Source organism: Lagenorhynchus albirostris, chromosome 8 (genome assembly GCF_949774975.1).
Source record: "Lagenorhynchus albirostris chromosome 8, mLagAlb1.1, whole genome shotgun sequence".
Lineage (NCBI taxonomy): Eukaryota > Metazoa > Chordata > Mammalia > Artiodactyla > Delphinidae > Lagenorhynchus > Lagenorhynchus albirostris.
Window position 1 is genome coordinate 91901589 of NC_083102.1, and position 12929 is coordinate 91914517.

The 12929-nt window shown below is 40.6% G+C and overlaps 1 protein-coding gene across 4 annotated transcripts in view; it reads right to left on the reverse strand.

Annotated features, from left to right (window-relative positions):
* Window positions 1-12929, reverse strand: part of VPS41 (VPS41 subunit of HOPS complex) — a 187111-nt gene that overhangs the window by 135678 nt on the left and 38504 nt on the right. For all 4 annotated transcript variants that reach the window (XR_009542057.1, XR_009542058.1, XM_060157337.1 and 1 more), the window contains 2 exons: window positions 11664-11771; window positions 3835-3912 (listed from right to left, as the gene is read on the reverse strand). Coding sequence is in view for 2 of the 4 variants with exons in the window: in XM_060157337.1 (XP_060013320.1) it covers window positions 3835-3912; window positions 11664-11771 (186 nt within the window). In the remaining 2 variants the exon portion in view is untranslated. The remainder of the gene's footprint in view (window positions 1-3834; window positions 3913-11663; window positions 11772-12929) is intronic.

Sequence of the window (12929 nt, forward strand, 5' to 3'; positions counted from 1 at the left end):
ATTGAGACACCCATTATTCAGGAGAATATGGCTTGATCTATATTCAAGAAGGCAATTTTCTTAGCAACTTGAGCTCCTTTACCTGAGAAGCTAGACCTATTTTAATTTTATTCTGTGATTTCAGTAAAATTGAACTTTATCAATTAAATCTGAATTAACATAAAGTTACACCTAGGGAAAAAAAATCTTTAAAAAACACACGTGTGGCTAAAGCATGTTAATTAACATATATTCTGAATATCCTTTCAGATGGACTGAAATCTGAATATCAACATGCAAAATAAATCATCACCCTAGTGGTTTTTGCTTTTGATCCACAAAAGAACAGTCATGGATGGTTGGGTAGCACAGAATCCTCTCTATCAAACTTTTTATGTAATTATAGAAGAATATACAGCTGTAAGAATAATCTTAGCGGCATGATTCATTTATATCAAGATCTCTGAACAAGATACCAACCTAGGAAATGTTCTGGGATTTAGAAGTAAGTAGGGTAAAGGGTTGCTTCAACAAAGGATAATTTGAACACTGCTCAAGGTCAAAGAGACGTACACGTATATAGGTATTTCTGTACGTGCGTGTGCATGTTATTGAGGTATAACTCGTATAGAATAAAGTGCACAAATCTCAAATGTGCAGTTCAGTGATTTTTACATATGTATATTCCTGGGAAACCACCAAGATAGGGACTATTATCAACACTTCAGAAGATTCTTCCTGTGCTCTCTCCCAGGTCAAATCATTATCTGACCTCTATCAGCATAGTAGGATTTTGCCTTCTCTTAACCATCATGTAAAAGGAATCATACAACATGTACATATTTGTGTCTGGCTTCTTTGGCTGAACATTAAGACAGTGAAATTCATCCATGTTTGTTGCAGGTAGCAATAGTTCGTTCTTTTTAATTGCTAAGAATATACCATCACTTGCTTATCCATTCTACTACTGATGAACATTTGGGTTGTTTCTAGTTTGGAGTTATTACAAATCAAGCTACTATTAACACTCTTCTACACATATATTTTTGGGGGACATATGCACTGTATTCCGTTTTCTTGATATATACTTTGAACTGCTGGGTCATTAGGAAGGCATATGCTTAGCTTTTGTAGAGTGTGCTAAACAGTATTCCTCCTGAAATATTAATGGAAAAACAAATCACTTTCTTCAACATGCAGAATGATTTGTTTAGTTATTTCTTCTTTTGTATCATAGACATTTAAAATTATACAGCCTTTAATGTAATGATTCCATTCCAACACAAATAGCAGAATCATCTGGTATAAAGATTCCTCTATGTCTCCACCCTCTGCCAAACAAAACCCTATTGATAGGTGAGAATTTTGAACTACTGCTTCGTGACATTACTACTGCATTCAAAAGCTATAAATGCAGTGAATGGGTTGAGGAGACATTTCTTGAGAAAATTTTTTAAATGTTATGCAAGTATAAGGTATTATTATGTTATCTAATTTTAATTCATTTAAATTAGTTTCACCTAGAAGACTAAAGTCAGAGGTGTTAATTCACTAGTTTTTTTTTAATACTTGTTTCACTCTCGCTGCATCTCTAATGAAGAAAACAGTTCTTGATTGAATGTGGCAATCATTACATCCAAAGAAAATCTGCAAATTCAAGCCATAAGTGTCTTTAGAATTGAAAAAACCCTTTTTTAAGAGCACTGATACGGAGCCCCCAAAAGCAGCCACATCACCAGAAACAGGAAAATTAAAAAAATAAAGGAAAAACTCATCTGAGATGAGAAGCTGAAGATTAAGGCTCCTTTCAAAAGACAATGACATTCTGAAATCTGTCACCTGAAAGTCATATACCTCCTAAGGTAATGGTCATGAAGACCCAAGGCCTCATGAAAAACTTCTCCACAGCAGACTATTAAATTCTTGTGTGAGGTAAACGAACAAACAGAGCGCCGAACCATCTTCCTCTCCTGCCCCAAAATAAGTGCAAAGCTATAAAGAACTTAATTTTCAAAGATGTCATAAAGGCAGGACTGAAAAGAAAGAAGCAGGAATTACCTGGAAAAGGACGCAGGATATACCTGACATAAAACTGACATCAGAAAAGATAAAGCTGAAGGCTTATACTGAATAGACACAAGGACCGCATGAATGAATGGGTAACGAAAGACACGAGCCAACTCGTACGGTATTTCTCCTGGTTTCTCTTTTGGCCATGGAACCAGCAGTGTTTGTCCTGTGAACCTCAGCAATCGAGTAATTTCTATATAATATTAAAAAGACTTACTGAGAAGCAGAGTTGAACAGAATCATTAAACTGGAGCCATAAATTTAAGAGGCCATCCAGGCAAAGCTCTTCTTTCAAGGTGAGGAGATATGGGTGACACCATAAAAAAGAGCTCTGCCTAGCACCAGCTCACATTTTTTTTTTTTTTTTTTTTTTTGCAGTACGCGGGCCAATCACTGTTGTGGCCTCTCCCGTTGCGGAGCACAGGCTCCGGACGCGCAGGCTCAGCGGCCATGGCTCACGGGCCCAGCCGCTCCGCGGCATGTGGGATCTTCCTGGACCGGGGCACGAACCCGCGTCCCCTGCATCGGCAGGCGGACTCTCAACCACTGCGCCACCAGGGAAGCCCCCAGCTCACATTTTAATGCATGGTAATGGGAAGACCAAATGTTTATTAAATCATCAAAATGGGTGGCCAGTGTCCAGGAGGGAGAAGACAGAGGTTCAAAAGTATCCTCTTGTCTGAAAGGGATGCCGAAGCCAAACAAGAACCCACCATTTGCCTGATGGATCAGTGGTTAGAGCACACAATTCCCTTCCAGGACTATTCCAAAGATTCCAAGGATACTGTCATCATCTGTGGTTCCGTTTCTTTTAAGCAAAACAAAGCAACCTGGTACCTTTAATATATAACGTATCAGCTTTAGGAACTGTGGTGTCCTTTGTAAACTACACCAATACCTTATGATGGATCTTTCAACAAGTGCTGACGCTTTCTTCAAAAAAAGGAATATGTTCCCCAAAATGACCACCTTTTTCATCCCAAAGGTTCACATTCACACAACCACGGACACTTGATACTTTCTCAGCCCATCTTAAACACCAAAATCAAGCTTCAGATTCAACACTTCCTTCATCCTTGGTGATTCCAAATCACAATTAAAGAAATAAAAAGCCTGGCTCTTCTCTTTTAGCCAATATAATCCCCTAAGAGTCCAACTCACAGAACATTCACATAAAATATTAGCTTTATATATTTAGAAGAGATAAACTGAAACAGCAAGGTGATCAATCAATTTTCAATTTACATTTGGCATCTGGAGATTATGGGGCATGTACTTACAATCGACATTAGTCATCAAATGAGGGGGTTCACACTTTAAGGATTCCACAAACCCCCAGAGTATGTAAATTAGCACCATTAATCACCAATAAAAGCAATCTTTTTTTTTGATTAACAATTCATCTAGACATTCTACAGTTACAGTTTAAAACAAATACACATAGGAGTATTTTAAATGCTTCATTTAAAGCCAAATGGATGACTATAATTAACTAAAGAACTGCAATTAAACAGATTCATAAAAATAAATTTTTAAAAGGAGTTTATATAGCAGATACCCAGTGAAAATACATTATGTATAAATACAGACCTCTTTCTTTGTAAGTTCACCTTTAAAACTTTTTAGCACAGATTACAAAGTTCAGAGTTGAACTCTTAGCACTCCGATATCATCGATAAAGATCCTTTCTTTAGGCTCTAAAAACAAATGGCTAAAACAAATATTTCAAAGCACGGCTTTCAGCATGAAATTTAGCTCGCACATTATTTTATACTGGATACTTACTATATCAAACTTCTGAGTGATGTTCCCCTGGACATCCAGTAAATAAACCTTGCCATAATGTGTGCCCAGCGCCAAGAACTGTAAGAAGAACAGAGGGGTACAGGGATCAGTTTCTTTTTTTTTTAATGGCATATGCTTTTTTTTAAAAGAAGATGTTGGGGGTAGGAGTTTATTAATTAATTTATTTTTGCTGTGTTGGGTCTTCGTTTCTGTGCGAGGGCTTTCTCTAGTTGCGGCAAGCGGGGGCCACTCTTCATCGCGGTGCGCGGGCCTCTCACTATCGTGGCCTCTCTTGTTGCGGAGCACGGGCTCCAGACACGCAGTAGCAGTAGTTGTGGCACACGGGCCTAGTTGCTCTGCGGCATGTGGGATCCTCCCAGACCAGGGCTCGAACCCGTGTCCCCTGCATTATCAGGCAGATTCTCAACCACTGTGCCACCAGGGCAGCCCCAGGGGTCAGTTTCTTAATGGACCATTCATACATAATTAGTAATAAAACCATATGCAAAGTCAAGACACTTAATGTGTAAGTGATCTGCGATGCCTCGGAAGACGCACATTCCTTTGAGAAGGCTTGTTTCCAGCTTGGAGGAAATCACAGAACAGGGCCTTCTTTCTTGGGATCATGCAAGCTGGCTGTCAGAAGGACTCACGAGGACCCTCATCTACTGACAACTAATGGTGTGCATGCGGTCTGTACACAATGCCCTGATGGACTGAGGCAGCAAATTAAAATTCAGCTGTGAACGTACGACCAACCCACGGTTGAACTCAGCGTCTGAAGGGAATGATTTGTAAACTCCCCTTAATTTATGGCAACTGCGTAAATCTGTGCCATCATTTACGTTCAACATACACATACACACACACGCACACACAAACAACAAAGTAATCTTATTTAGGAAGGAAAATCCATGCCACACTGAGATGCAAAAGCTCAGATGTACTTATACTGTCATCATGAGAACGCCTCTCTAAAAGTAAACGTGTGATATTAAGTGTCAATGTTATTTTTGAATGCAAAAAAGAAAAAAAATCCTTTTCTGTCACAAAAATAACTGTAGAGCTTTGTATTCATTTTATGACATAAACTGTTCATAACTCCCACTGTTTCTTTAATTCTTTGAACTAACCCTAAGGAAATGAGAAGAAACTTTAGGACTACCTGAAATAGGACATGAGATTTATCTTCCCTTCTATCTCTCTAAGCAGTACTCAAAGAGTTCCAAATTCTCTGTATTTTGTTGCATGTGAACATGCTTCATCGCAACCTAGAACGAAATGCTTAAATTTATAGGCACTACACTAAGCTTTTCAGTCAAGCAGCACAATCTTGAAAAAATTAACCTTACAGAAAGTCAAGATTTAAAAGGATTTCTCAGAATGGAATTACTGAAAATGAAATTTCAGATCAGGCGCTTAAAATATAAAGCTACATTAAAGAGGCGTCACAAAAAAGAAAAGAAGGGGGTTCATTAGAAATTCAGTCCCTGCAATGTCTTTCACTCCTGCAAGGTTGCCTTTTTTTCATGAAGAAAAAAAAGTCCGCCGGGTAAAAAAATCAATACTGGTTAATAAAACATCAGGTGTGCAGACATAACTAGGTATGACGATTCCACTGCACAGGGCTGCCTGAATGCACAAGGTGCCAGGCCGATTACTCATCCAGGGCAGACAACAAGGCTGCTGAAAACACGATGTCGGGGCCCTGGAAAGGGCAGGGGAAGAGGTAATTTTGGGGGGGGGGGGAAATGAGTCTGAATGTTTAAACCAAACAGGGCTGTTTCCTCCAAAGCAAAAGAACATTCTAATTAGAAATAGAGGACTCAGAGGGGTGTAATTTCTTCTCCACAGTGACACTCTGAAAATATCTGAATAGAAAAATACCACATAATACTAGCTACAAACAATACTCCATTCTGAGGCCACCTATGGTAAAAGAATGAATGGGTTTTAAAAGCTCACTACACCCAAGTACTCGACAGTATTGACTCTCCTCATAAACACTGTATTTACTTTGTTAGAAAACTAAGGGGGGCGGGGGGTACTTTCCCGGCGGTCCAGTGGTTAAGGCTCCACGCTGCCAATGAAGGGGGCACAGGTTCGATCCCCGGTCGGGAAACTAAGATCCCACATGCTGCATGGCGCGGCCAAAAGTCAAAAAACAAAAAAAGAAAAGAAAGAAAGAAAGAAAGAAAACCAAGAGGGCCAATGCTTTAATACTGGGTCATTCTCTGATATCTCTGTGAAGGCCATTCTTGAACTTCCAATTATAGTTTATCAAAGTTTTAAAGGTTCTATACAGAGTACTTTACCCCAAATATTAATTCTTTCCTTTTTTCTTTTCAAAATTACTAGTTTAATTCATTTAATACTTAAGACAGAAAGGAAGCATAAAATAATTATTTTGATTGGATGATTTCAACCTAAAACTATAATTACTTTAGAACATCTTTGAAAAAACAATGCAGTGGTTTTTATGACAAGCTACCTTTTCTTTAGGAAAACATTTCATCATTTGGATTAGATAAATTATTGTTGCTCCCTTTTAGAAATAACTTTATGTGCTCTTAAAACAATCAAGTTTGGGACTCCCCTGGTGGCGCAGTGGTTAAGAATCTGCCTGCTAATGCAGGGGACACGGGTTCGATCCCTGGTCCAGGAAGATCCCACATGCTGCGGAGCAACTAAGCCCATGTGCCACTACTATAAATAAATAAATTTATAAAAAAGAAAACAAAACAAAAAACAATCAAGTTTGATAAGGCAATCGTATAGTTCTTAAAAATTTAACTACCAAAACTATTAATGAGTCATACTTTCATTTGCTAATGAAATGAAAGTTTTTAAGTTGCTTTCGACTACTTAAAATACAAGAAAAAAATGTAGAATTGGCCACAAATCACAAACATAAATATAAATCCTTTAAATATGACCCTCCTTCCAGACATGAAAAGCTCTGTGCTTTTGTAACTATTGAATTTTTTTCTTTTAACCTGAGAGCACTTAAAATCCAGCATGGGCAAAGAATAAACATAATTTAATCAGTCCCTTTCCTGTTTAAATACAGAAACTTGACTCATTTGATAAACTATCATTTGGGCATCGAATCCTTCTGAACCATCCACTAGCATAACTGCTTTTCCTTTGAACAGTTGGACTTTTTGTAAGTAAACAGGTAGAAGCAGCAATAAGCAGTCTTTTGGACACCACGAAAGAAACAAGAAGTAGCACATTTCAAATGTGTTCAGCTGTACAGCAATATCTATGTTTCACCTAGCACTTTACAGCATTCAAAGCATTAGAGCATGGACTGCCTTCAACTACACATAAGGAAATAAGTTCTGGGAGTTGATGTGACTTCCCTGGAGATAGTCAATGAGTGGCAGAGCTAGGGCCAGAATTAAGAGCTAAAATACTCTCAACTGGATCAGAAGCCTGGTAGATAGAAACATGAGCCTCAGATCAAGAGTGCATGTTCTCAAACTTAGTCTGACTACAGTTCCCACCGTCAGGCTCCTTGGCCAAGTTGGATTAAGTATGGTGTTAATAAAATTTGACCTCTGGGGAGGCAAACTTTGTTCTCCTTTTCATCAGTTTGGTGGTTTATTCAACACACACACACACACACACACACACACACACAAAGCACCTATGATATGCTTAGACAATAAGCATGTGTGACTTAAAAGGATGATGGTAAAATGATGGAGACAGAAATAAAAAACTGATTAAGATTAAATTTTTCGAGTATGCTTTAAAAGTAAGTACAATTGACTCTTGAACAACACAGGTTTGAACTGGGAGGGTCCACTTAGACACAGATTTTTTTCCATAGTAGATAGTTGGCCTTTGAACAATCTGGGGGGTGGTTGGGGCACCCACCCTTCCTGCAGTTGCAAATGTACATATAACTTATAGCTGGCCCTCTAGATCCACGGTTCCTCCAGATCAGTGGTTCTACAGCCACAGATTCAACCAACCAGGGACCGTGTAGTATTTACTACTGAAAAAAATCCATGTATACGTGGACCCCGTGCAGTTCTAATCCATGTTGTTCAAGGGTCAACTGTGAAGGAGTGTTAGACAGCAGACACTGAGGCAGATGGGGCAGGCTTGTGGTAAAGACCATTTTAGACAGCGTGGATACAACTTGCACAAAGGCATGTAGTCACATAAAAAGCAGGACAAAGGCAAAAAAATCACAAATAGTTTTATATGGTGGAAGCATCCAGGGCAGGAGACAGGCAATGAGATTGGCAAGGTTGGTTAACAGGAGACTTCTGAATTTTTTTGTTTTTTAAACTTTTCAGACTTCATCTTGCGTGTAATGAGAGCCATTGAAGGGTTTTATTTATTTATTTATTTATTTATTTATTTATTTAATTTTGGCTGCGTTGGGTCTTTGTTGCTGCGCCGCGGGCTTTCTCTAGTTGCAGCGAGCGGGGGCTACTCTTGGTTGCGGCTCGCAGGCTTCTCACTGCAGTGGCTTCTCTTGTTGAGGAGCACGGGCTCTAGGCATGCGGGCTCAGTAGTTGTGGCTCGCAGGCTCTAGAGCGCAGGCTCAGTAGCTGTGGTGCACGGGCTTAGGTGCTCCGCAGCGTGTGGGATCTTCCCGAACTAGGGCTCGAACCTGTGTCCCCTGCATTGGCAGGCGGATTCTTAACCACTGCACCACCGGGGAATATTTATGGAGAGATGAAAGGTAACAAAGTGAGTGTGTGTTTGGGGTGGGTGGGTGGGGGGGGGGAATGTGTCCAAATCATGAAGACACCAGGAAGCCAATACAGAATTCTAGGGAGGGGGAGTACATGATCAGATCTGAATTCCTGGAAGATTATTTCAGTAGAAAGAAGTGTTAAAAATGGACTAGGATGAAATCAAATCTGAAAGAAAATAGATTGGTTCACGGTGTGTTCATTAGTTCCAGGGAGAAATGATGAATGCCTGTACTAAAAGATCTTTGACTCAGCATGGGAGTAGACTCAAGCAGGTGACGTGGGGGTAGAATCCAGGCAGAAGAGATGTTGTGAGTAAGAAGAGTCAGGAGTTGCTGCCAGACCATCGCACTTGTGGCAGAAAGTGGTCAGATATGGGGCCAATCACACAAGGAGGCAAGATCTCAGGGGACCTTAAACACCACATGAAGGAGCTCAGACTTTTATTTACTGGATGATGAAAATCAGATCTGGGTAGAAAAACGAGAGGCACACAAGTACAGCCAGGAGAAGATGAGGGCCTTGGCTAGGGCAGGAGTGGTGAGAGAACCACCAGGAGTTAGGGAATGACTGGGCGGAAGGAGAGAAGGAGTCAGCTTTGGCTTAGGTGATGCCACCAAATGGGGCAGAGAACCCAAAAACTACAGAGGCAAGGGAAGGAAGGGAAAAGAAGATGAGCTCATTATGGACATGGTGAGTCTCAGGTAAAAACAGAGCCAAAGGTAGAGCTGTGTAGGAGGCACCTGGATAAATAAGCACGCTATTCTTGGAAGGGTCAGGGTGGAGGTGGCCACAGAAATCAAGAAATTTAAATATCAAGAAGAGTACACACTTGGTCTTCCCTGGTGGCGCGGTGGTTAAGAATCCGCCTGCCAATGCAGGGGACACGAGTTCGAGCCCTGGTCTAGGAAGATCCCACATGCCGTGGAGCAGCTAAGCCCGTACACCACAACTACTGAGTCTGCGCTCTAGAGCCCGCAAGCCACAACTACTGAAGCCCGCTTGCCTAGAGCCCGTGCTCGGCAACAAGAGAAGCCACCGCAGTGAGAAGCCCTCGCACCGCAACGAAGAGTAGCCCCCACTCGCCACAACTAGAGAAAGCCCGCGTGCAGCAACGAAGACCCAACACGGCCAAATAAATAAATTTATTTTAAAAAAAAAGAAAGAAAAGTACACATTTAGAAGACATGTGGCCAATGGACCAAATCTTGGGAAAACTAACGTGTAAGGGAAAAGTAGAAGTGAAAGAAACTGAAAAAAAACCAGAAGGGAATAACAGAAGTGAACAAGAAAGTGATAAGAAAATGGTGTCATGATAAGGAAGTTTTAAGAAAGGTGAGATCCACAGTGTCAAAAGCATCGAAATTTCCACAAATTGGTGAATGGACAAAGTGTGTTCTGTCCATACAGTGGAATATTATCCAGCAATAAGGAGGAATGAAGTGTTGATACGTGCTCCATCACAAGTGAACCTCAAAAACATGATAGTAACTGTAAGAAGCCAGACACAAGAGACCAAGCAATGTATGATTCCATGTATATGAAACATGCAAAAAACGTTCATTCCCAGAATCAGAAATTAGATCAGTAGTCACGTGGGGCTAGAATTATGTCTGCTCCATGACATAGCCTGATCGCTAGGAGAGAAGGGAGGAAATGAGGGGAGGGGAAGTAAAGAAGTGGACAAAAAGGTCCTTGAGCAGGGGGAAGAACAGCTCCTGTGGGGGAGGATGGGCGTGGATTCAGATGAGCTGGGGAAGGGGTCAGGAATTGAGGCTGATCATGCTTGGTAGTTTCCATTTCCTTAATTAAATAGAAATGACATCATCCTCTGAGAGTGAAGGGATTGTGGCTGAAGAGGCGGATTGGGGACTGGAGGAACTGATGAAGGACAAATAAATATCAGCCCTTTCAGTGGCATGTGCACCTCGGCACGCAACGTGTACCAGCACGTGGCGGGCGGCTTTGGTCATCTGAGCACTGACTCGGAGCTGAGAGTGTAGACGGGGGGCATATGAGGGTCAGGGCCATTAGAGAATTGAATCTGCTGGTAAAGTTAACTTAGGATAGTTGACCACTTGACAGAAAGAAAGAGAAAGAATGGATTAGAGATCAGGGCTCCACAAAGTCACAAAACAGGGTTAGTGGGAAGATGAACACAATAGCTTCAACGAACAAAGGATAAGAGAGCGTTGCCCAAAAGATCCTTAAGTCCCAGGGATGGACACCCTCTAGAGTGTGGCCTTAAGGGTAGAGAGATGAAACGGGGCCGAAGGAGGGGTCTCTGGAAAAACAAAACAGACAGCACATATACTACTGCCGTGCTGAGCAAGTGCAGGAATCTGTTTACTATGGAATGAAATTGGTAGTAAAGGGGAACTGGGTGGAGGTAAGGAGGAGGATGGGACAATACTGCTGGTAACAAAGGGATAAAGCCAGGAGATGGATCAGAGCTGGGGGTCTGCCTTTTGTGGAGGTACCAAGGCTCACTCACAGGGCTGATAGGGAAGACAGAGCAATGGGTGAAACTCCCTGGCCTCTGATATTCCAATTGGTCTAAGAATGGGCTAAGCATCCTGTATAGTACTTAGCCTGGATTCAGAAAGTTGGTGGGGGGGCTTTGTTATAGCGAAAACCCAGATGTGGAATCTATTCATTCATTCATATAACAGATAAGTAATCATCTGGGGCCTTGCTGCTGATTCCTAAGGCCTCCAATGGAATCTCTTCTACTTTCACGAAAGCAATGAGCTCCACAATACTTCTCATCTTAACACTTTCCTACTCTGCTACTTAAGAGCTGAGGAATTAAGTGCTAGGGTTTCTGAGAACCACTTGCTACAAACCTTTCACATCCATTATCGTCTGAATCCTACTTGATATACCCTTGCAGTGGGTGGTGTGTGTGTGTACAAATACATTTATATAATATCTCTGCTTGTTGTTTTGGTTTTTTGTTGGCGAGAAAGGAGAGAGGAAGAATGGAAAGGAGACACGATTACTGTAAAAAAAAAAAAAAAACCCACCATGCAAAGCACCCAGACTCCAAAGTATCAACAAACTTACCACGGAAACAACTCACAGCAGAATCCTCTACATGGGCCACCTTACCTTGTCGTGGACTGTCATGCAGCTAGCGGCATCCTTCTGAAGGATTTCAGTTACCCCATTGGAGAGCCTTTCATACTTCAGTTTGGGCTCCTCTTCACTCTCTTCTTCCTGCACAGAGAGCAGAGAAAATGACAGCCCTCAAGGACTTATTTGAAAGACTCAAATACTCAAAACACACATTGTAAGGGGGAACCAGAGATGGTTCCCTTAATGACTGTCAGCAACCCAACTACAGCTAAAGGTTAAGATCCTCATGTTTCATTTTTCCAACTGGTCTATCAACTGCTACAACTTCAATGGCAGAATAAATTCAAAAGCTGGAAAGAGGACTATACATACTCACTGTTGACAATAGTCAACTTTAGCATATGAAATACAATACTGTCTGTCTGACTACGCAAACAAAGTCAATAAATAGCGTATGGGCAAAATGGTTGTCAGTGTGCCCTAATGGACATAAAACACAGCAGTGAGACAGGAATATAATAAACCTCTAAGACATGAATTTTGCATTTCAAGATTACAAGTATTTTTGTCAGATTTGAGAATATCTCATACTAATTAGAAAAATACAATTATAAAAATTAAGTCAAAGTGTAAGAAAATTAGAAATTTTATATAAAACAAACTATACATTACTCTTCAGAAAAAATATTTTAATATTTATTTTATTTATTTATTTTGTGGTACGCGGGCCTCTCACTGCTGTGGCCTCTCCCGTTGCAGAGCACAGGCTCCGGATGTGCAGGCTCAGCGGCCATAGCTCACAGGCCTAGCCGCTCTGTGGCATGTGGGATCTTCCCAGACCGGGGCACGAACCTGTGTCCCCTGCATCGGCAGGCGGACTCTCAACCACTGCGCCACCAGGGAAGCCCAGAAAAATATAATTATAAAAATTAAGTCAAAGTGAGAGAAAATTAGAAATTTTATATAAAACAAACTATATATTGCTCTTGAGAAAAAATATTTTAATATTTATTTTAAATAACTGGTAAACCATGAACAGTCATTATTTAGTTTATGTTAGAATATTCACTGTTGACTCTCATTGTTATGTTAGAATATTCACTGTTGACTCAATCATTTTATATGTATTCAATATTATCACTAACTTTATATGTTCAATTTCACTGTTGATACAGAATCATAAGACATCCTTAATCCTCAGAGTTATAAAATAAAGTTAGGAATCTATGTTGACTATAATGGCCATGAATTAATAATCAAGGATAGTTATAAAAATTATTACAATGATTCAGAAAAATA